This window comes from Neofelis nebulosa, chromosome 3 (assembly GCF_028018385.1).
Source record: "Neofelis nebulosa isolate mNeoNeb1 chromosome 3, mNeoNeb1.pri, whole genome shotgun sequence".
In the NCBI taxonomy this organism is placed as follows: Eukaryota; Metazoa; Chordata; class Mammalia; order Carnivora; family Felidae; genus Neofelis; species Neofelis nebulosa.
In genome coordinates, this window is record NC_080784.1 from 41,710,194 (window position 1) to 41,732,888 (window position 22,695).

Genomic DNA, 22,695 nt, shown 5'->3' on the forward strand with positions numbered 1-22,695 from the left:
AAGGTCACATGCACACTGAGCCTCCGAATGACTAAGCATGCAGCCCTGTCACCGGCGCACCCCCGCGCAGCCTGTTACCTGACAGAGGGGGCCACTCCCTCCCCTCCCCACGAGGGTACCCGAGGTCCGGCCGAGGATGGGTCGCCTCGGAGGGGGAGGGAAGCCGGTAAGGGGCTTTCCCGCCCCGGGCCACCTGGAGTCCTTCCTCTGACGTCATCGTAATCAGCCTCTCTCTAAAAATGCAAACACTTCCCTGAGGAGAACTCCGACGACCCTGGCAACTGATTTTGTCACCAAATCACACCCTCTGCTGTCTGGGGCGGAGAGGGGCGCCCTTGGAGACCCTGGCTTCCCTGTGTCCCCGCTCCTCTGGGAGGTTCACAGCGTGCACGGAGCGCGGGCTGTCCACGGGAGCTTGAGCTCCCCAGACAGCCTTTTTATTACTTCATTTTCTGCCTTTCCAAAAGGACTGAACTTTTGAGCAAATATGTAAACACATTCATTCGTTTTTAACAAGACAATTTTTAAAAATAAGTCCTGTCACCTCAGAATAAGCTGCAGAAAAAAAAAAAAAATCCATCATTCCGAAAATGGAATGTAAAATCAGGCCTCAGTGAATTTATTCAATTAGAAATATTCAATTACCGTGCAAAGAGCACCCAAGGATGATGCAGTGTGTTCTGAGTCCTCAGATGAGGTTCAGCCTCACCCTGTGGTTGACCTAGAAGTGCTCCTGCCAAGGTGGTTCCTGGCATCAGGGAGCACCGGGCCCTGCCAGTTCCGGTTTCCTCCCTGGGGACCCCAAGGCCTCCTGTGGGGCTGTAAGGAGTTCTGGGGGACAGTGTGATGAAGGGGGCCACTCCAGGCCTGGCTCAGAATAGGGCTCCATGAACAAGTGTGTGTGTGTTTGCCTTCCCTTGTGGTTATTCACTGACCACTTTTTGTGGATGGCTCCCCTCAGGTGGGCTGCTTGGAGGAAAACATTAAATTAGATGGAGAAAATGAATAGCAAAGAAGCCACAGTTGAACAAAACAGCCAGAGACCAAAAGAAACGGGACGATGGGTTCTCTGCGTGCTTGGTGAGGGAAGAAAAAGATTGGGGGGACCTGTAGGATATGGTTGAATTCTCATGAAGAAGACAGGGAGTCCTGTCCTTGGATCGTCACCTTAAATATTTTCATAGCGCTTCACCTTTTATTATTAAGAAGACAACAAAACAACCCTGAAGCATGTTATGAAAAAAAGGGGAAAGTCACCTACACTCCATCACCCCATGATACTGAAACACCAGTCTTTGGGACACCTGGAGCTGGCCAGGCACTGGAGAAACTAAGGCACAGAATGAGGAAAAGGTCCAGGCAGCCAAATGGTAAGAGGACCAGGCTTCCCCACCGGCCTCTTCCTCTGAGCAGCTGTCAGACTGTGTCCACAACTGTGGCCTCTAGAAAAAGGAGGAAAGTGCCGTAGGGCTGGGAGGAGGGTGTCCGGAAGGAACACAGCCAGGTGACTAAGAACTTGAAGGAAGCCTAGGAAGAAAAGGCGAGAGGCTTATTCTGACTGTTTTTATAAAGGCAATAGGAATTCAATCTGATTTAAAGTAAGGAGTTTCGGACTCGACAAGTGTGATTGATCATCTGGTCTCCATCTGGACGGGCCAGAACAAATTGAGAACCTAACAGAGCAAGAGGGCTTTGGGTTACAGGATGGCCAATTCCCTTGCCTTTCCCGAAGCCTTGACATTTGGTTAAAGCAAGCCCTGAATGTAGACATTCCAAAGTATGAGTCCGTATGGTGCTAGGAAGGGAGTGAGGTCAAAAGGAAGGACCTGCAGGACAGAAGGCCCGGACTCCACAGCTGGGCCATTATCGCCTCTAAGCAGCAACAACAGCGACACCCAGTGGGATCCAGTGTAATTGCAATAGTGACCATCTTCCCAGAACCTTTTAAAAATTGCAGGTGAAGTCACCTCACAGAATAATTGTATCATAACTCAAAGAGTTGCTGGAAATGTCAGTATCTATTTCTTTTATGGCCACAGAAAAAAATACGAGTATTTGCCAAAGGGAACCTCAGTCTGTACAGTCAGTATGCAGAAATCCCCATGACTTGGCAGACAAAACCAGGCCCACCTGCCCAAGGGCTCATTTTCATCCATTCAGTAAACATCCATTGGATGTTTATCACGTGCCAGGTATTGGCCTGGCCACTGGAGGTCAGAAGACAAAAAGGCTTCTAAGCGTTCACAGGCAGGAGGGGAGGTGGGCAAAACAAAACTGCATGACAGTGTGTTATAAACCTTGGGGAAGCTTTCATGGAAGAGGCAGCGATTTGGCTGAAAGTCCAGGTACAAAGTGGACAGTGATAGCATTGTTCGGTTTGAGAATCGGTGAGTTTTAGATGCCTGCAGACTATCTGAGAAGAGGGTCTGGCAGGCAGCTTGCAGGAAAGGCTTGGAAGTGGGCAGGAGAGCCTATCTTAGATGGCGCTAACTTTGGGAAGAGCTTTAGAGGGCAGCTGTCAGGAAGATGGGGCCACTGATGTGCAAGGGCTGAATGCAGTGGATGTGTGAGGATCGCTAGGAGCTGTGTCGAAGCACATACCCTACTCACCCCAACCCCTCAAGGTTTGGATGTGTTTCCTTGGCAGACAAGCCCAATCTCTGGGAGGAGGTGGGGATTGGCTATGATTAAAAGCACACATACTATGAATGCTGTGCTCCCTTCTCAGTGTCTCCTTCACAGGACTGGCCCACCTTTAGCATCACACTCTGGCCTCTCTTTACCCTTATGTTCCCTCCTCCAGGGGCAAGGGAGTGCATATGAATGGTGTATTTGGGAAGAATGAACTGGGCACGTTGGAGTTCGTTCCTCTCATCTTCCTCTTGGAAGCACAAGAACCCCCTCCTCCATTCCACCTGGAGGAGGACTGCCCTGTCAACTGGGGAGGTTTGTGGGGGAGGGGGAGGACTGCCCTGTCAACTAGCCTTCATATAAAGATACAGCCTTTGGCTTGTATCTGTTGACACCTTGTCCTAATTTACAATTTATTTGAAACCTGAGTGAGGAGGTATGCTGCTGTCATCAGACCACCTTCATTCTGAGAAGGCCCCTGAGGTGTATCAGAACCTCCGAGGACAGGCAGATGGGATCTGGAACAGTTTCTCACCCGTAACCAGGTTGTAGAGTTAGAAAAGGCTGAGGACAGAACCTGAGTGTCAACATTTAAGTGAGAGCAAACGAAAAGAGGGATCTGAGTCTAAAGGAAAACAGGCAGAGAGAACTGAACCCAAGAGTACACAAAGCATGCACAACAGAGGCTACAGTCTTAAAGGGGGTGGGGGATGGGGGTCCTCCATGTGCAGAAAACACAGCAATCTTCATGCATGTGTAGGTAGGTAGGTAGCACTGTAGGGCAGCCAGAAACCACTTCAGCTTAGAACTCCTCCTGTCCAAGGTTCTAGAACCTGAGGCTTGCCCACATTGGTGGTGAGCTTCCAAGGACATTAACTAAATGAAACTTTGCAACATTGTTGTCTTCCTCTGTTCCTTAAGCAGTGATGCTGAGTATGATGACACATTAGCAATACATTGTGTTGTCTTCCTGGTCTCTTGCAGAAGTAATATTTAAAATGTGATGTGTAGGAGCACCTGGCTGGCTCAGTCAGTGGAGCATGTGACCTTTGATCTCAAGGTTGTGAGTTTGAGCCCCACACGGCGGGTAGAGATTACTTAAAAGTAAAATCTTTAGGGGTGTCTAGGTGGCTCAGTTAGTTAAGCGTCCAACTCTTGATTCCAGCTCAGGTCATGATCTCACAGTTCATGGGTTTGAGCCCTGCACCTGGCTCTGTGCTGACAGTGCAGAGCCTGCTTGGGATTCTCTCCCTCTCTCTCTCTCTCTCTCTGCCTCTAACCACTCGAACACTTGCCCTCGCCCTCTCTCTCAAAATTTTAAATAAAATCTTTAAAAATTAAAAAAAAATGTGATATGTAAACTTTAATCTCTTTAAATTTAATAAAAACCTCATGCTTGTTTGTTTCTTACCACAAGAAACACCCATATTCTCATCTATTTAGGTAACTCTCCTAAGGCAGGTAGAAGGCCCTGGTGTTTCTTGCCCTGGCCAATGCCTTGGGGCTCCTTGTCCCCTCAGACTAGGGGGCACCTCAGCTGCCGTGCTGGACACACACTGACCACCTATCAGACACTGCAGCCTGCCACACTGCCACGAGGGCCGGCTGCCTTTTCAAACAGTATTAATTAGAGAAGTATTTCCCTAATTACAGAAATAAGAAATTCACTTTAGAAAAACAGAAATACAGTAAAGCATAAAATCAATAGAAATTATTCATGATTAAAAAAAAAATTCATGATCCCACCTCCCTGAGATAATGAATATTTTGGGGGTATTTTTCTCCTATATTAACATATACCTTTTAAAAAAATAAAATTGAGATTAGTTTTTTACTTTGTTTTCTATTTAATATGTTGTGAACAATTCTCAATGGTTCTTATTCTTCAAAAACATGATTTTTAATGGCTGAATAATGTGCCACTTGATGAATACACATACCATCATTTAATCATTCCCCTACTGTTCCCCATGTGGAACATTTGTTCTATAATGAGTACCTCTAATGATTTCCTTAAGGCAAATTCCTGAGTGGAGTCACTGAAGCAAAGAATCTGCTGACATTAAATACATACAAACCAGAATGTCCCTTCTCTATTCCCAGGTACAAAGCTCACAGGCTGTGGAAAAGGCCAAAATAAGTTACCTTGAGAGTAAGGCTCAAGAGGAAACACTGAGGCAACATAGTGTCCTGAATGAATCAATTTAAAAATTCAATAAAATGAAATAAATGATTGCCTTAGGGGTACCAGGCTAATTGAGAAAGGGGAGGAAAACCTGGGAAGATGAGGAGGAGAAAGCTGGTGGGCGGCGGGAGGGGAAAGAGGTGCTTGTGTGCATTTTACGGGGGACAGAGGGAGCTACTGAGAATTCCCACCATGAGAAACCACAATGAACTGCCCCATCCCAGAAACACCTCTCACGGCTTTCTCTCCTGGACTACTGGACTCCCAAGATGTTTGCAGTCACTGTTATGAGGATTAACAAGATTAAGTCATATAAGGTAACCACCACAGTACCTGGCACATACACTCGAGAAGGGTGCTTTTCTTTCTGCTACAAGTTAATGACCTTACAACAATGAAGGGACTTAGAACACAGCCTAGCAAACCACAGGATTCAGTAAAACTACTGAATAAAGGCTGAAATTTAAAGCACCTATGTTCATATCTGGATTAATGTATCAATACACAAAACTTGGCTCCTTAGCTCTGCAATAATGGATCATTTAAAAGGGACAGATAGCACAAGATTGGAAAAAAACACAACCCTACAGCAATCTCCTTCCCACCTAACTCTAGCCATAAATATAACTAACTTTATCAGATAACTAAGGTATTAATTAGGGGTACATCTCATTAGTGTTTCCCTGAATCTCCTTATGCCCCCTTCCTCCCACTTCCATCCCCCACCCGTAACCACACTAGAATGAAGACAAATCCCCCAGAGCTATGTTAACCCACGGCAGTTAGCTCCCGCTCCACTCCATACCACAAAGGAGTTTCCATGTGCAGCAGCGGCCAGCCCACCTTAGCACCCCACCAGCACTCACACTGCATGGAAGGTCCTGCCAGGGTCAGGCACAGATGTCAATAGGACAGAACGAACCTGTGTACCCCTCTTCCTTTCCCGTGGTACTTTATTTCCTGTAATGGTCGTCTGACCCACAAAGATCATGAGAAAATCAAATTATATCATGTGGTTGGTAGATATTTTCCAACATAAGAGGTGGTGGTTGGAATCTGGGTGCTAGAAAAGATGATCTTTGGTGGTGGCGGGGAAAATACCTTGTAGCACTAATATTTTTCAAAAAGCAACAGTGTCTAGTGGTTGTTAAGATAACTCATTTGGAAACTGAGCAAGAAATCTAACAGGCAAATCAGAGAATTATAAATGATCAGTAAATACGTGAAAACAGCTCCATCTCACTGGCAATTAGGGAAATACAAATTAAGACACTATTTTTCACTTCTAAAACTGGTAAAAATTTTAAAGTTTGATGACATTCAATGCTACTGAGGATGTGGAGAAATGGGCACTCTTAACCACCAAGGGTAGAAACAGAAATTGATATAAAATTTTTGAAGGACAATTTTGTACTACTTATCAAATGTACATGTCCTATGACTTAGCAATCTCTCTTCTGGAAACCTATCCTATAGAACTGCACTAAAGAACAGCCATGAGTCACAGGTGGCTATTTAAATTTGATAAAAATGAAATAGAATTAAAAATTGAGTTCTTCTGGGGCACCTGGCTGGCTCAGTTGGTAGACTTACAACTCTTGATCTTGGGGTTGTGAGTTTAAGCCCTATGTTGGGCAAGAGATGTCTTAAAATTAAAAAAAAAAAAATCTTAGAAACAATTTTTTTTTTTGACAGAGAGAGAGAGAGGGCACAAGTGTGTGAGAGGCAGAGAGAGAGACAGAGAGAGAGAGAGAGAGAGAGAGAGAGAGAGAGAGAGAGAGAAGCCGGGCTCACCTGAGGTTCGTGTTTTACCCGAAGGGGGCTTGAGCTCACCTGATGTGGGACTCGAACTCACAAACAGTGAGATCAAGACTTGAGCCAAAGTCAGATGCTTAACTACTGAGCCACCAGGTACCCCCTACAATTTTTTTATTTTTTTTCTAATTGAGTTCTGAAGTGCCTGGGTGGCTCGGTCAGTTAAGTGTCTGACCCTTGGTTTTGGCTCAGGTCATGGTGTCAACAGTTCTTGAGTTCAAGCCCCACGTCTGGCTCCATGCTGTTAGTGCAGAGCCTACTTGGGATTCTCTCTCTCCCTCTCTCTCTGCCCCTCTCCTGCTCACTCACTCAAAAAAAAAAAAAAAAAAAAAACCTTAAAAAAATAAATCAAAAAATTGAGTTCTTCCACTGACCTAGTTACATTTCAAGTGCTCAACAGCTACATGTGTCTAATGACTACCATATGAGACAAGGCAGACACATCATTTTCATCATCACAGAAAGATCTACTGGGTAGTGCTGCTATGGAAATATTTATAGAAGTAGACACAAAGATATTCAATGCAGCATTATTTATAAAGCAAAAAACTCAATACAGTAAAAAGGAGAATAGTTCAATAATATCACATTTATAGTCAAGTATAATAAAAAAACATGAGACAGATCTATATGAACAAACATAAAAAGAACTCTGATATGTTAAATTTAAAAGTATATTGTGGGGCGCCTGGCTGGCTCAGTTGGTTGGAACATATTGACTCTCGATCTTAAGGTTCTAAGTTCAAGCCCCACATCACATGCAGAGATTACTTAAAAATAAATAAACAATAAATAAAGTATATTGCAAAACAAGATGTGGATTTTAATATTATATACATATATTTATGTAATCTCTAAAGACACTGAAAAGTATCTGCAAAGATATACATCGAACTGTTAGAAGTCGTAGAAGAAAGAGGGACTGGAGAGAGGAATGCAAATTTTCACTTTTAATGTCTAAGCTGAGTGAATTTGTTGCAACCAGCATATACTGTTTTTAAAAAAAGATTTCAAAAAGAGTTCTATTTTTGGAAAGGACAATATTTACCAGTAAGCCCTGAAGATATTCTAATATCTAGCTCTAGCCTACTCATTCCTTTTCCAAACTGGTATCTCCATTTTTGGGTTATCATTTCTCTAGATCCAGTAATCGAAAGCACCTTCCTGAAGCCCTGGGAGGAGCTGCAGACGTGCCTCCGCCTACCAGTGTCCTCCCGACAGCATTTCCCCAACTGTACCCTCCCCTTCACCCGTCTTTCTGCCCACTCACCACCCCCGCCCCCACTCTTTCTCAGCAGCTTTACTAAACTACCAATATGATCCTGCTTTAGTGCGATAGGAAGCAAGCACCCCAACAAAGGCGTCCAGCAGAACAAAACTGTTTCACTCCTCAGCCTGAGTGCAGAGGAACAGTCAGAGCCATAAAGACAGATGGAAGGGACAGGCAATAGCACAGACATTCCAGACATACCACTTTAGACCTAAATCCCATCACCTATGAGAGTATTTTTCAAAACAAAACCTATCACACCAAATATAAGAAAACCATCACTAGCAAATCAGATGAGCGATTATGTTCCAAATGTGATGGGTTTATTTTATTTTACTCTGATGCAAAACCAAGGATTCCACTACAGCACAGAGACCAATATATTAAAAGGTCATGAAAAAGTGGTGTGGGACATGCAGGACGTGATGTACAAACTGGAGGATTGGGTCATTTCCTTTGTAACATGACACTACATTGTCGCTGAGGAACACATTTAAAATAACACTGTGGAACTCAACTGAAATGTGGCACAAACATGACAACTTCCAGGCATGCCTTCAAGTACCTCCCTCAGGATGGACTTGCGATCTCTAGTCTTCAGTGTGGGGAGGATTACAATTCTTTGGAAGAATAAAAAGTTCACTTTTGAAATTTCACAGAAGAATTTTAAGGCCAAAACATAGTGGGTTCTCTTCACCTCCAGGGACAAATCGGATGCTTTACTCAAAACCACATTAAGCTTCTAGCTCAAATCCCAACCCAACCTTGTGACCTCCTGCATTGAAGTTCTTTCCGTCGATTAAAGCTGATAGGGTCAGTTTGACTCCTAGGAAGAAGAAAACACCACAATCACTCGTAACAAGTATTACAATAAGCTTTTCATTTTCTAGAAACAATGAACATGGGTGGAATCAAGGGCATGGATTGCAGCTGGGTGTAAGAGTTACAAGCATTCAGGTACCACTAAGTCAATAGGGTTACCTATAATCATTTGATCTGCAATGAGCAAAGCACAATCACAGCAAACTTTATTTGGAATCCAGGGTTAAGAATAATGAATGACCAACCAAACTCACAAGCCACAGTGACCTGGTTAGAAATATAGAATTATTTTTTAAACAAAAGCACTTGATCTGCTTTACTTTGTATGAATAACCAATTGTTACACAATGGACTGAATCAACCTACAGTTGATTGTAGGTTTTATAGGTTATTTTCATTATTTTTCCATCATCTCCTACCCCACATCCAATGTTATTAATTCCTTTACTCACCTGGTCGAAGAGTCTGAGTATAACCCAGTCCAATTAGGCTGGCATTATTTACTTTAGCCTAAAAATTAGGAGATGAAATAGAAACAGTTAGAAAACAACCAACTTCATAATATGTAAGTCCAGTACAAGCACCATTTCATGCATCGGATTTCCAAAACTAAAGCACCTTCGGGTCAATCTAGAATTACTGGAACTGAAAATTTAATTAATAAAAATGTAAGTCTCTTCAGTTAATAGGACTGGGAGAGATAGTAGGGACTTTGAGAATGCATGCTTAAAGGCCTCAAACAAATTTTTTAAAACACTGTGCAGCCAGGTGTGTCTGGGTAGCTCAGTTGGTTAAAAGCATCCGACTCTTGTTTGGCTCAGGTCATGATCTCACAGTTTCCTGAGTTCGAGCCCCACATTGAGTCTGCACTGGCAACACGGAGCCTGCTTGGGATTCTCTCTCTCTCTCTCTCTCTGTCCCTCCTCCAAAATAAACATTCATAAATGGAGACACCTATTGACTTCCATTTTGATTGTTAGAATAGGAGAGCTTGTTTGGACATAAATACAAATTTTCAGTGTACCACAACCAATTCCAAGTAAATTTCTGCTCCATACTTCAAAAAAAAATTTTTTTTTAATGTTTACTTATTTTTGAAAGAGAGAGAGAAACAGAGTGTGAGCAGGGAAGGGACAGAGAGAGGGAGACACAGAATCCTGAGGCAGGCTCCAGACTCTGAGCTGTCAACACAGAGCCGGATGCGGAGCTCAAACTCATGAACCACGAGATCATGACCTGAGCCAAAGTTGGACATCTAACCAACTGAGGCACCCAGGCACCCCAATAAACTTAAAAAAATAAATAAATAAATAAAACACTGTGCAGCCAAACACCCTGGTGTACTGAGTTCTTCGAGATGCCAGTTTACAACCTCTGACAGTAGTTAGAACATAAACTCTGGTGAGAGAAGATCTGGGTTCAAATCTTGACAATGCCTCTTACTGTGTGACTTTGGGCAAGTTACCTGACCTCTCCAAGTCTCAGTTCCCTCATCTATAAAATGGGCATGAAGATACTACTCACCACAAGAGTAGCTGAGAGGACTAAATGAGATACTACACATAAAGCCCTTAGTATAGTACCTGAAATTGAAGAGCTCAATTAGTGTCAGTATTAATAAGAATTACTAAGAGCCACAGGAATAGTAATCAAATCCCATGAATTTACAGATAGGAAAATTTTGAGGCCAAAGAGATAAAAATGACTTGAGAAGGTCAGACAACAGCCAAATACAGGAGGAACTAGGACTAGAACCCACATTCCAGGACATGAGGTGTGATACTCTTCTCACTACACAATGAGCGTCTCACTAAAGTTAATGGAGAACATGTGTACAACAACCATCTCACAACATTCATTTACAACTCAGATGAAACCCTAAGAGTAGATCCAATCTCGTAGCACATTCTTACAGATAGAGAAGTTCTACAGTCCAGCTTGTATTTAGCAGCGATGCCAAAACGGGTATTGTTACTGCCAGCCGTCCAAGCAAGGTTTATTGATGTTTCAATCTTCTCATTAACCTTCTGGTAGATAGACCCTCCAAATTCAGTGCCGTCATTCCTATTTTCATGATATAAGAAAAAGTCATAAACATCTAGCTAGTACCACTCTTATGACATGGAAAAAATTCTAAGACTATCTGGACAAGGATCTCACTTTGCAACTACCTATTTTCAGCAAACTTCTAGTATAAATGACTACCAAACAAAACAAGGAACTAAATCCAGTTACGTAATTTATAACCATCTGATTAAAATGTAGTTAACATCTGATTCATTTACTCAGCTCCTCCATACGAATTTTTTAGACAAAATTCAATTATGAAGGCAGACGCCTCTAGTAAATATGATCTATAAGTCTTTGAGATGTTCAAAGAATTTAGAGACCTAAAAGTGGAGTTCAATAAGGATTCTGCAAAATAAATAACAAGAAGAAAGCCAATTTTGAATTTCATCTGAGACACAATCCTAGCATCAGAAAGCACCCCAAACACAATACCTAGGGTGTATTTCTCTAGAGAAGTGCCTACATTATTGCTTCAAAGCATCCCAGAACTTGGTCCCTACTTTCCATGGTTTTCCTGATAATACTGCTTCATCAATTTTAATGCCACTGTCTATACCATTGCTTCACTTTATTTCAGTGAACTGGAATATCTAGTGAAGGCAATCTATACCACTTGAAAAACACCTAGCTTATCCTTTGCATTTTCTTCCTGGAATAGTACAGTGCCCAGTAGGCCAAGACATTAAATACAATTTAAAAATTCAAATTCATTTAACCAACAGGATGCAGCCTACAGAATTGAATCCAGGATTGCTTTGAGGACTTCTGCTTCTTCTGAATGCAACAGGGGTGGCTGGGTTCTGACCGTGAGTACCTAAAACCTCAATAGAATTACTGGGGATGTTCCAGAATGCTCAGGTCAACTGAGTGGTTGCTCTTCATGATCCAAATAACAGATCTACTTCCAGATACTGACAAGCTAAGTAGGGCACTAGAGGAAGCAGAAGAGTCTCCAAAGGATCCCTTTTATCAGGAGGTGACCACGTCCTGGGCTCTCTCCAACCCAGTGGTTCTTGTATAGATTCTAGACCTTCCTAAAGTTTGGGGTACAGGCTGAGAGGCCAGTTACTATCAGCAGCACAGCACAATGCACCAAGTGCCCTAACCTCTGGCAATGTTTTGCTGACTAGGAAAATTAGTACAGTGAGGCTGGATGTCCACCAAAGCACATTAAATGCAGGTACCTCATTTCTAACTTTCTCAGCATGTTAATGGCTACCATCTTTTTGGGCAACTGCACTAGTACTAAAGGAGGAGTGAATTATAAACACTCACACATGAGTGTGCAGCTGGAAGTCTGCGGCCTTGTAACCCAGAGCGAAATTATTCTGTGACAGTTTGGATTTGGCTGTGTCGAAACTCATCTGATAGCCAGCAAGCCAACCTTCAAAGGCTAACACAGCCCAGCCATAGATGGTTGGTCCAGAAAAATCTATATCAACATTGCTGCCGAGACTGAAACATTCCCGCTTATAGGAGGCCTTCAATTTTCCACTCTTCTTTCTGTAAACAGACAAATAAAAACAACACAATGAAAACAACATGAGTTTCTACTACTGTCTAGAAATCTTTAGAGTAAGAAAGATCCCCTCCTTCCCCCAATGTAAATATTATTTTGGTAGATGGTATACATATAGTAAAATTTCAAATGACTTAGCTCTACAAATATAATTTTGTTAGGATTATAAATACATATACCATTTTTATCTATTCTTCACTGTAAGTACAAATGATAGGATATTTCATGATTAATTTCACAAAGGCATTAACAAAAGTCTAAAAAGGAATAAGATATTTCAGTACCGAATTAATAATCTGAATACATATGTATTCATGAGAAGCCAAATCTCTTTAAATGTTTTTAAATGCCCAAATGCTATAAAACGTAACACCCGACACACTTAACTTCTCAAAAAGAAGTGCTATTTTTTTTTTAAGGGTAGAGTGCTTTAGTAAGCATATTTATTTTCCTTAAAGTGAGTGTTTTCTCCCTGGACAATAAATATCAGATGGATAGATGGAAGAGAAGTATACATTTTTTTTTTTTTTTTTTAATAGAGAAGTATACATTTTTGAAGGACAGTACCGAAAACAAGAAATTGGTTCTTTTTTAAAAAAAAAAAAAATTTTTTTTTTAACGTTTATTTATTATTGAAAGACAGAGAGAGACAGAGCATGAGTGGGGAAGGGGCAGAGAGAGAGGGAGAGACACAGAATCTGAAGCAGGCTCCAGGCTCTGAGCTGTCAGCACAGAGCCTGACACGGAGCTCGAACTCACAAACTGCGAGATCATGACCTGAGCCGAAGTCAGACACTTAACCGACTGAGCCACCCAAGCGCCCCAAGAAATTGGTTCTTAATAATCCTGTCGTCTTCTAAGCAGGCTTCTTCTGAGAGTATTTACCTGGAAGATAACTGAACTGTGTGGCAGGAATGACACACATGCTGTCACAGCTGAGGAAAAATGTCATTCTGCCTTTACCTAGCAGCGGCCCATAGGAAACAACACCATGCCCATTTTTCAGATGAAGAAACTGGGGCAGAAAAGCTGGGGGATTTTTAAAGGCCAAGAAAGCACATCAGTAGCAGAACTACTGTTTATAGTGTTCCAACGCCCGGAGATTACAGTTATTCTTAGGAAATTAACTTCTCAGCAAAATACTACATCCATCAATCTTTAGAAGAGCTTAAGAAATATCTAGTCTCAGGGTGCCTGGTTGGCTCAATTGGTAAAGTATGTGATTCTTGGTTTTGGGGTTATGAGTCGGAGCCTCAGGTTTGGTGTAGAGATTACTTAAAAATAAAATATTTTAGAAAAAAAAGAAAGAAAAGATCTAGTCTCAAGCCCGTCTATAGCCTAAATTTTTCCTACTATGTGCCTCCTTGGACCAGCTTTATATTTTTGTTCATCTGTTCAATTTTCAAATCAAAACTTTACTCTGCTTCAAGGGAGTCCTCCTTTCTCTTTAGTACATACACAAGGTCTCTGGGGTTCCTAAAAGCAACCTCCTACGTTCTCCCTGCACCTAAACTTTTCATTGCAATTCCCTGTTCTAAAGCTCTCTATCTCTACAGACTACAAAAACAGAAAATGGGGTTTGGATAATTACCCTGTGTTCGGTACAAATATGGTATCAAGAGTCAGTTTCAACCCTTCAGCCAACTGAAAAATAAAGATTTAAAACAAACAATTAGTAATTTTCTATTCTTCTTCTGACCTAAGAAAACAATTCTAAAGTTTTATCTAACTTCAAAACAAAAAAAGTCATTAAAGAAAGCCAAATATTAAATTATTTAATAAATTACCTCTTTATTCTTCCCTGTCTCCTTCCCCTGTCCCCTTATTCCCAGGCTTCATCATAATTCTCTCACCAAAATACAGGTTTAAGTTGTAGGTCAAATCTATTACAGCCAATAACATTAATTCCAATAAAAAAAAAAAATTCCAATACAACCAAATAATCTTGATACACTCTTAAAATTACTGTAATGAGATAACCTGACATTTAACAAGCCAACCTAAGTAATTTATTCAGCTATACATATATATTACTGATACATGATGATGTTCATACAGACATACCTCAAAAAATAGTGTCCTGTACAAAGCAAATATTTGTATGTGACAAATATCTGCTGATAAATTTTTCTCTTTAGAAACATTACAGAAGTTAGAAACATTTTTCTACGGAGCCAATTTTGCAATGATTACAAAATAAAATCAAACAAAATCACTATAAATAGTCTAGTTTACCAGGAGAGGCTCAGTTATAAGTAGAACTGGTCAGAACCAAGATGTAATGTGATAATTATGTACTCACAAACAACGCTTCACTTTCTAGAAATGTAAAATATACCAGAGAAGGCCACATGCAGAGAAAAAAATATGGCTACTATATAGGTTATAAGATCTCATTCATGTTGTATTTGGGGTTTATAGATCATTTTATCTGCAAGATAAATTTAACCTAAAAGTAATTTCTAATGCTTTCTTTTACCTTATTCTCCAAAGAGATTTCTGTTCCAAGAGTGTTATCTGTGTTCCATTTCTGAGTGAAGGTAAGTCCATAGTTACAGACCTTATATTTGGTCTCTAGGTTGCCTGACGCTTTTCCTGTATCAGTGTAAGCATGACCAGAAGTAGAAAATTCCTGATAAGCAAGAAAAATAATTACTTTAAAAACAGCTCATCAAACAAAAAATACTCATTTCAGAAAGTAGTGTTCAATGCATCGGAAACCAATATAGTTTACTTTTTATCATAACTTATTTCCTGCTTTCCTTCTTTCCTATTTCTAAAGTTTAACGAGTTTCAGATCTTTCCATTATTCCACCTCTCTTATTGATATTTCTTGTTCAATATACTCTCTTACTAAAATGGAAATCTTAAACTCTCTTTTTTAGAAAAGAAATATCTTGGGGCACCTGGATGGCTTAGTTGGTTAAGCGTCCGACTCTTGATTTTGGCTCAAGTCATAGTCTCAGGTTCTTAAGTCCAAGTCCCACATCGGGCTCTGTGTTGACAGCGTGGAGCCTGCTTGGGATTCTCTCTTGCCCTCTCTGCCCCTCCCCTGTTCAAGTGCATGTGCCCCTGGTCTCTCTCAAAATAAATTTAAAAAATAATAAAAATAAAAGAGAAATATCTTTACTGAAAATAAATTCCTTTACCAAAAACACAAAAATATTAAATCTTGAACATTTTACTTTCATGACCTGAAAAAGCTTATTCATTCTCTATCATATGTTTCAAACTATTAGTTAATTTTAACGTCCTTAAAAATCCCCAAACACTAGAAAGGACTACCCTATCCTCTTCAATAGAGTCAAAACTTCATTGCATCAAAATAATTGTTTTTAATTTTTACTGTGGTAAAATACACCTAATTTACCATTTTTAAGTGTGCAGTTCGGTGGCATTATTAAGTACATTCACACTGTTATGAAAACTTTATTGCTTTGGTCCACAAAGCTATCATATCTGTAAGGGGCTCCTGGATGGCTCAGTCGGTTAAGTGTCCAACTTCAGCTCAGGTCATGATCTCTTGGCTCAGGTCATGATCTCACAGTTTGTGAAATCGAGCCCCACATTGGGCTCTGTGCTGACAGCTCAGAGCCTGGAGCCTGCTTCAGATTCTGTGTCTCCCTCTCTCTCTGTCCCTCCCCTGCTCACGTTCTGTCTCTCTCAAAAATAGATAAACATTAAAAAAAAAAAATTTTTTTTAACTATCTGTAAAACTTTCGGTATAAACAATTTCAATATTTGTAAGTATGTACCCATTTTTCACAACAAAATGCAATGTTATAACTTGTCCCTTTTTCTCCCTTCTCCTCATCTACCTTTTAAAGTGTTTTCTATCAAATAGTTACTATGAACATCTTGAAATATATCCTCCTCCCTCAGTAGGTGTCCTTTCAGTCATATGACAATGAGCAATAGGAAATAGATCTCCTCCTAAAAGGAAGCAAACAGTCAACACCTGTCACTGACAATCTATGAACTGTCGAGAAAAAAACCTTCTGATTGGCCCTGTTTTTAGAGCGCATTTCTGAAATACTGCCAACAGTAATGAAATGCTGCCAGCCCTGAGCAGTTCTGTTTCACTGCCTGCAATATGAATCCTCCCTTTACCAAATACCCTGCTCCCCACATCTAGTTCTACAGGCTGATGAGACAACTGGGAAACTATGATCTGTTTATCAACACCACGCAGGAAGTTTTCCAAGAGAGTATCATGCTGCACATTTTAGGGCAAGGTCTCAGTACAAAATGACAAAACACTAGTCATGTTTAGAAGTCTACACAATTATTTAATGTGACTGTTGCTTTTTTTCAGTAGATCCAGCTACCCAGTGTTTTCTTTTTTACATACCTCTCATAAACTTGAAAGTATAGCAAATATAAACCTCAATTTTAGTGTTAGAAAAACTTCACACACAAACCTACGGTAAAAGTGTATTTAGTCTACATTTTTTCCCTGTTTATCATCATCATTTCTTACTTTGAAAGTCTCTCAAAAGTCTAAAATACCAGATGTACAAATCTCAAAGAAAAGGCCAGAATTTTTCTAAGTTAAAAACTTAGCATTGGCTTACAACTGCTTCAGTTTTTCTCTAATTTCATCATTAGAAGGAACAGTGCAAAATACATTTATAACATGCATTTAACGTCTACAGCTCTATAATAAATAAGCAACAAAACTACCATAAAAATGCTACTGTTAAATAGATGCCATATATTAAGTATAATCTGATATCTGATTGGAGCAATGGATGAAATTTATCCTAAATCAATACCAGAGACCAAAAGCAGTCATAAAAACAAGCACACAAATATGCTCTGTTTTTCTTACCATCTGAATGAACAGTCCCACACCACAGCAGCATGAAAGGGAGATAAAATTTTAGTTGATGATTTTTGCAACACAAACCTAATTTGAGCAAATTCTGAAACCCTATTCAAAGTGAGTATAATTTTTCCATTTTAACAGAATCATATAACAATACGTCCATCCTAGTAGGCAGCTGCATATATATTTATTTACCACTAGAAAACCCAGGAAAAAAATGATGGTGACAAACCAGGATTACATGGAGTATGAGACAAAGTATCATATGAATTCCACATGCCTCTAGCCCTTTTAACTAAATCATTCTATCCAGAAATAAAATTCGCACTGGTTTCAATAGGTAAATACTAAAAAGAGATGCTGCCACTGAGGAGACATCAGAAAATGAGGTGAATGTAAAGCTAATTCATTTGCCAGATTTACTGAATAAAAGTTCTGGTTAATAACACTTTGAAAATATGCCTATATCCTTTACTATATAAATAACTTCCAGTAAAAAAGACTTTATGAACATCAATAAATACAGTAGATTAATCCTCTATATGCATTTTATTTCTACATTTGTTTTGACTAATCATGAAGGGATAGAGGCTAAAGTTAATTTGTTTTTGTAAGAGGGCAATAAAACTTGCATAAACTCATTATAATGAAAGTATTTAGTAGCCATACACGTACTCATGAAAGTATAAAGATGTGATATATGTCCAAAATACATATATATTTTATGTCCTGAGAGTAAGATTCAGCATATTCTTATTATGGCAAACACAAAGGACCTCCCCCAAAATTCAACCTGGATTGTCTATGGGCTACAGGGAAGATGCTCACTGAAATCTGAGATTATGACAAAACTGTAGGTAAGATAGCATAGGACCAAATGTATGCTGATTCACACAACTAGACTAAACACTTTTAAACAGGTTCCTTTAGGTTAATTATGCTACATCTATTAAAAATATATTGGGGCGGGGGCAGGGTGGCTCAGTCAGTTAAGTGTCCAACTCTTGATTTCAGCTTAGGTCATGATTTCAAGTTCATGAGATCAAGCACTGTGTCAGGCTCTGCGCTGACAGCACGGAACCTGCTTGGGATTCCCTCTCTCTGCCCCTACCCTGCTTGCGCTCTCCCACATTAAATAAATGTTAAAAAATATATATATCTGTATCTATATCTATCTATCTGTCTATCTATCTATGTCTTGGGTACTTACCACTCCACTACAAGACTTGGTTCTCAGGTCTATTTTGACCATGCCAAATCCTAGACACACACAAAAACACATTAATGTATAAAATGTGACATTCGCTCCAGTTTTTACAACTTAGAAATTATGAAAATGGTCCTTCCATATGGAAAATACACAGTATTCCCATTAGGTGAGAGTTCCATAAATACAATTATAATGAACTAAGTATAATTTTTAAGCCCTCAAAGAATAAAAATTATCAAAAAGTGTTATGCTTATAAAAGTATAAACTTAAATAACTATACTAATTAATAAGAAAAATCAAATGTATATAACAAAAATTAAAAATTTAAAGATTAAATTTTAAAAACTAAAAATAAATGTCCATTTGGAATCAAAGAATGTTACTCCAAAGAAGTCAAAAGTTGTGTCTTCACACTCATGAAAATTAGAAGGAGGAAAAATGCAGTCCCCACTTTAATTTTCCCCAGGGCTAGCCAGGAGAGACATAAGTATTACAGATTTATATTACTTCATCTTACAGCTAACATTAAATATGCATAATATATGCATGTGTATATGTATATAATAGCTTTTAATGCTTGTAAGGGACTCTACCTCTAAAGAGTCAAGTCTAATAACCTGTTGACAGTTATCCCCTTAAATCTTATAAAGTAGATTAATGTTAACCTTATCTTACTAGCACTATCTTGCATATAGTAAGCATTCAACACCAACCGTTACCCAAAATTGGAAATTTACAGTAGCATTCTTACCGTATCCTTTGTTGAAGACATCCTTGGCGGCCTTTCCTAGGTCACAGTAAGTTGGTGTGTTACACATATCTTATAAAGAAAAATGAGGACAAAGGAATAAAAATAACCATTTAGTATTTATTCACCCACAGTCCTCGTATTTAGTCCTGTGAGAAGAGGTATACACTTTTCTCTTCCTTTGCATCATTAAGGCTTATACCCTAATGCAAGCAAAGTTAGGAGAAGGCATTCTGCTCCTTTACAAAGAACTTTTCAGAACACTGGAGAATAAAAGGGTTTTTTCGTGCAATTCACAGAGGTCATCTTTCTGACTGCATTTCAAAGAAAAGAAATTTCTCACAGGCTGAAGAAGATGCTGTGTTAAATTGGATTTTATAATATATGTATTATATTATATATATTTTATATATGACATATAAAATAAAGCCTAAGAGCTACATAAAGTGACAAGGTAAAATTGTTTTAAAGAACTGTAAGAACAGATGCATTAAAAATCTTCAAGGTGAACATTTTTGCCACTCTGAAATTCAGCTCTTAAAATAAGAATTACCACACTAATTGAAATGTATTCTTCCAGAATATGTCCTCTCTCAAAGCTTTTAAAAATAAAATTATATAGGGGCGCCTGGGTGGCTCAGTCGGTTAAGTATTTGACTTTCAATTTCTGCTCAGGTCATGATCTCGTGACTGGTAGGATCCAGCGCCATGTCGGGCTCCACACTGAGCATGGAGCCTGGTTGGGATTTTCTCTCCGTCTCTCTCTGCCTCTCTTTTCCTCTCTCAAAATAAATAAATAAACATTAAAAAAAGGTAACAAAATTGTAACAACAACAACAAAAATATATAATCTTACCCGTTAACTAGACACGGGATAAATTTCACCTGCAATAATTCTGCTTACCAAAAACTGGTGTGTGCTCTGAAGTTAAAGTCTTCAAATATCTTTCCTCTTGGCTGATTTTTTCATCTTGGCTGCTCGGTATTCCTCAGCTTTTCTATTGCCAACATGGCCCTCACATTAAAGTTCTCAGAAGCGCTATCAACACCGATAAGCATACCACTCCTTTGCCCTCTTTATATAATGGGAACTCTTTTCCTGCAGCAGCCTCAACAACTATGTCTAACCACTTGTAGAACCATCTATCTCAAGCAGTCCCATTAGCCCAATTAATAGGCCCAAAAAATCCAGAGCACCAGCTAGCCCATGCAATTACTAACTATGCCTGAACTAGCAACACATTCAAACTAATAATTATTTATATTTATCCTGGCTCTTAATCTGCCCTCCTGCTAAGTTTCTGCCTATACCATATCTGAACACAATATACACATGATGCACTTTTTAATTGTGAATTCATTTAAAATTTGTTCCTTAACCTAAACCTGTCAAATATGAAGATAATATATGTTAAGAAGGAAGAGTACAATATAAAAAATATGTATGTGTGTGTGTGTGTGTGTGTATATATATATATAGAGAGAGAGAGAGAAAGAGAGAGAGAGAGGGAAGGAGAGAGAGGGAGAGAGGGAAAGCGAGAGAGAGAGAGAGAGGGAGAGAGGGAGGGAGAGAGGGAGAGAGAGAGGGAGAGAAAGGGAGAGAGAGGGAGAGAGAGAGAGGGAGAGAGAGAGGGAGAGAGAGAGGGAGAGAGGGAGAGAGGGAGAGAGAGAGAGAGGGAGAGAGAGAGGGAGAGAGAGAGTACATACAGTAAAGGGGAAAGAGTCAGTATAAATATACTGACTCATACCATAATAAAACTTTGTTCTAAACCACAGGGTTTCAGAGTCCACTTTCAGGGCAATTATTTTTACAATTCAATTCCTTGCATTTAAATGATTGATCCTAGACTATTTACACATTGCCAATTGCAATTTGATATTACTCTTTATTATTTCAGTCGATGCTGGTATCTGTTGGAACTTTTCCGAAGTCTAAATTTGGGGAGGTAAGTATAGAAACGCAGACACTATATATTCAAACAGAAATGTTAAGGCTCTACATAGTCTGGATTTTCATCTCCTGACAAGAGAAAAGATACACTTAAATGTTTAGAAACATCCATCTAATTACAGTCTTTTAGAATTTTGCTTTACTGCCAGACACTTTGCAAGGAGTGTAGCCGGTTTAGTTTACTAACTGATCTCAATTCTGCCTAGTTCAAGCTTACTTTTTCAGGCCTATGATTCTGATGGGTAATGCACTGCTGGTATGATCAAGCAAAAAATCGATAAGATACAGAGACTTCACGATACTCGGGAGTAAAGCTATCATTACATATTTCTATTGGCTCTACAAAATGCGCTTGTCGTTTGTTGGCATGCACAACGTACGGGTTTGCTTTAGATGCGGGGGGGGGGCGTTAATTAGGTAATACTGCTTTACACAATTACTAATTTGACAGTAAAGAGCCCCTTTTGTTCCTCGTTTCGCCTTTTTCAGTTGCACGTATGGCATCCTCTCTGGCGGTAAGGAGTGTGAGAGCTCCCCTGATAGTGGACAATTCCAGAGAGGAAGCTGGGGACGGGGTTGAGGGGTTGGGGGTTGGGGTTCGAAGATCCAACTTCCCGAGAAACCAACCTCCTTTCTGGCCTGACGCCTGGAAAGAAAAGTCCTGTGGGCCCACCAGGCGTTGACAGGGTCGCGGCTCGGCGTTCCGAGCGCCACTCCCCACGCCGGGGCTGCGGCTCCATCACCTGAGGCGGCCAGGGGAGCAAGGTCCTCTCTGCCCTCCGCGGCCCAACCGGGCCCGCACCCCATTAGGCTCCTCTCTCCCTTCCGAGCCCTCCGTTAGGCCCGCCTCTCACCGGGTCCCCAGCTCTGTGGCGGGCCACCACCCACCCCCGCCAGGCCCCGCTCCGCCGCCGGCTGCCCGGCCCACAGCGTCGGCTCTCCTCACCTCCAACCAGAGGACCGGTCTCCGCTCCGCCAGGGCAACGCTGAAGGTCTTCTTCAAACCAACGCCGTCCGCGCCTGCGCGGCCTCACACTCCCCGCGGCGCCTGCGCGCCCCTAGCCGCCCCCACCCGCACGGCGTTTGCGCCGTAGTGTCGCGCCGGGTCGCGCGCCGGGGGTCTGAGTGCGGAGAGGAACAGCTGGGACAAACCCAACTGTCTGGCTCCGTGTGCGCGCGTGCGCGGGACGGCCCGGCGCGCAGGTGGCAGGGGCGGGAGTTGATGTAGGCGAAGACGCTTTGGGGACCGCACCTTTGTCCCTGAAGGGGCTCTCTCTCGCGAGAACGCCCGGGTTACTAGTTACTGTTGCTATGGGAGGGGCCGCGGGGAAGGCGGGCGGAGCTGACCCGGGATGCTACTGAGGGATGCTGTGGCTGGGCACGTCAGACCGTTTCATTCAGATGCGAACAGATCTTTATGGGAATTTTGTCTCCGACTGACTAAAATTCAAAAATATGACCCTTAAGCTCTCTCAACTTAAGAATGAGAAAACATGGGTCCCCAGGGGTAAGTGACGTAATTTATTCAAGATCACACAGGTAGGGGTAGATTATAATTCAAAGGGAGAGAGGAGGTGGAGGAGAGAAAGCCCTTCTTTAGAGAAGAATACCAACTAATAAATATAGAAGAAATTATAGAAAAAGA

At 40.7% G+C, this 22,695-nt stretch overlaps 1 protein-coding gene across 3 annotated transcripts; it reads right to left on the bottom strand.

Annotated features, from left to right (window-relative positions):
* Window positions 1-8,202: 8,202 nt before the first annotated feature.
* Window positions 8,203-22,299, bottom strand: VDAC3 (voltage dependent anion channel 3). 3 transcript variants are annotated; one of them, XM_058720524.1, is made up of 9 exons: window positions 21,997-22,298; window positions 19,103-19,171; window positions 18,351-18,400; window positions 14,792-14,944; window positions 13,904-13,956; window positions 12,069-12,296; window positions 10,637-10,787; window positions 9,176-9,233; window positions 8,203-8,727 (listed from the first exon to the last, which is right to left on the bottom strand). In XM_058720524.1, the coding sequence occupies exons 2-9, from the start codon at window positions 19,167-19,169 to the stop codon at window positions 8,636-8,638; spliced, it is 852 nt and encodes a 283-aa protein (XP_058576507.1). In that variant the 5' UTR covers window positions 19,170-19,171; window positions 21,997-22,298; the 3' UTR covers window positions 8,203-8,635. The 3 variants fall into 3 exon arrangements, with proteins under 3 accessions (XP_058576507.1, XP_058576508.1, XP_058576509.1); XM_058720525.1 differs by lacking the exon at window positions 21,997-22,298 and adding an exon at window positions 21,678-21,699; XM_058720526.1 differs by lacking the exon at window positions 18,351-18,400 and having other exon boundaries at window positions 21,997-22,299.
* Window positions 22,300-22,695: the final 396 nt, after the last annotated feature.

Bases quoted from the DNA above. Each gene is read 5' to 3' on its own strand.
- VDAC3 (XM_058720524.1), bottom strand. From the start codon at position 19,169: ATGTGTAACACACCAACTTACTGTGACCTAGGAAAGGCCGCCAAGGAT. The intron at 18,401-19,102 runs GTAAGAATGCTA...GTGTGTGTCTAG, and splicing joins TGTCTTCAACAAAGGATACG to GATTTGGCATGGTCAAAATA. The intron at 9,234-10,636 runs GTAAGAATGTGC...CCTAATTTTTAG, and splicing joins ACTGTAGAACTTCTCTATCT to GCTAAAGTAAATAATGCCAG.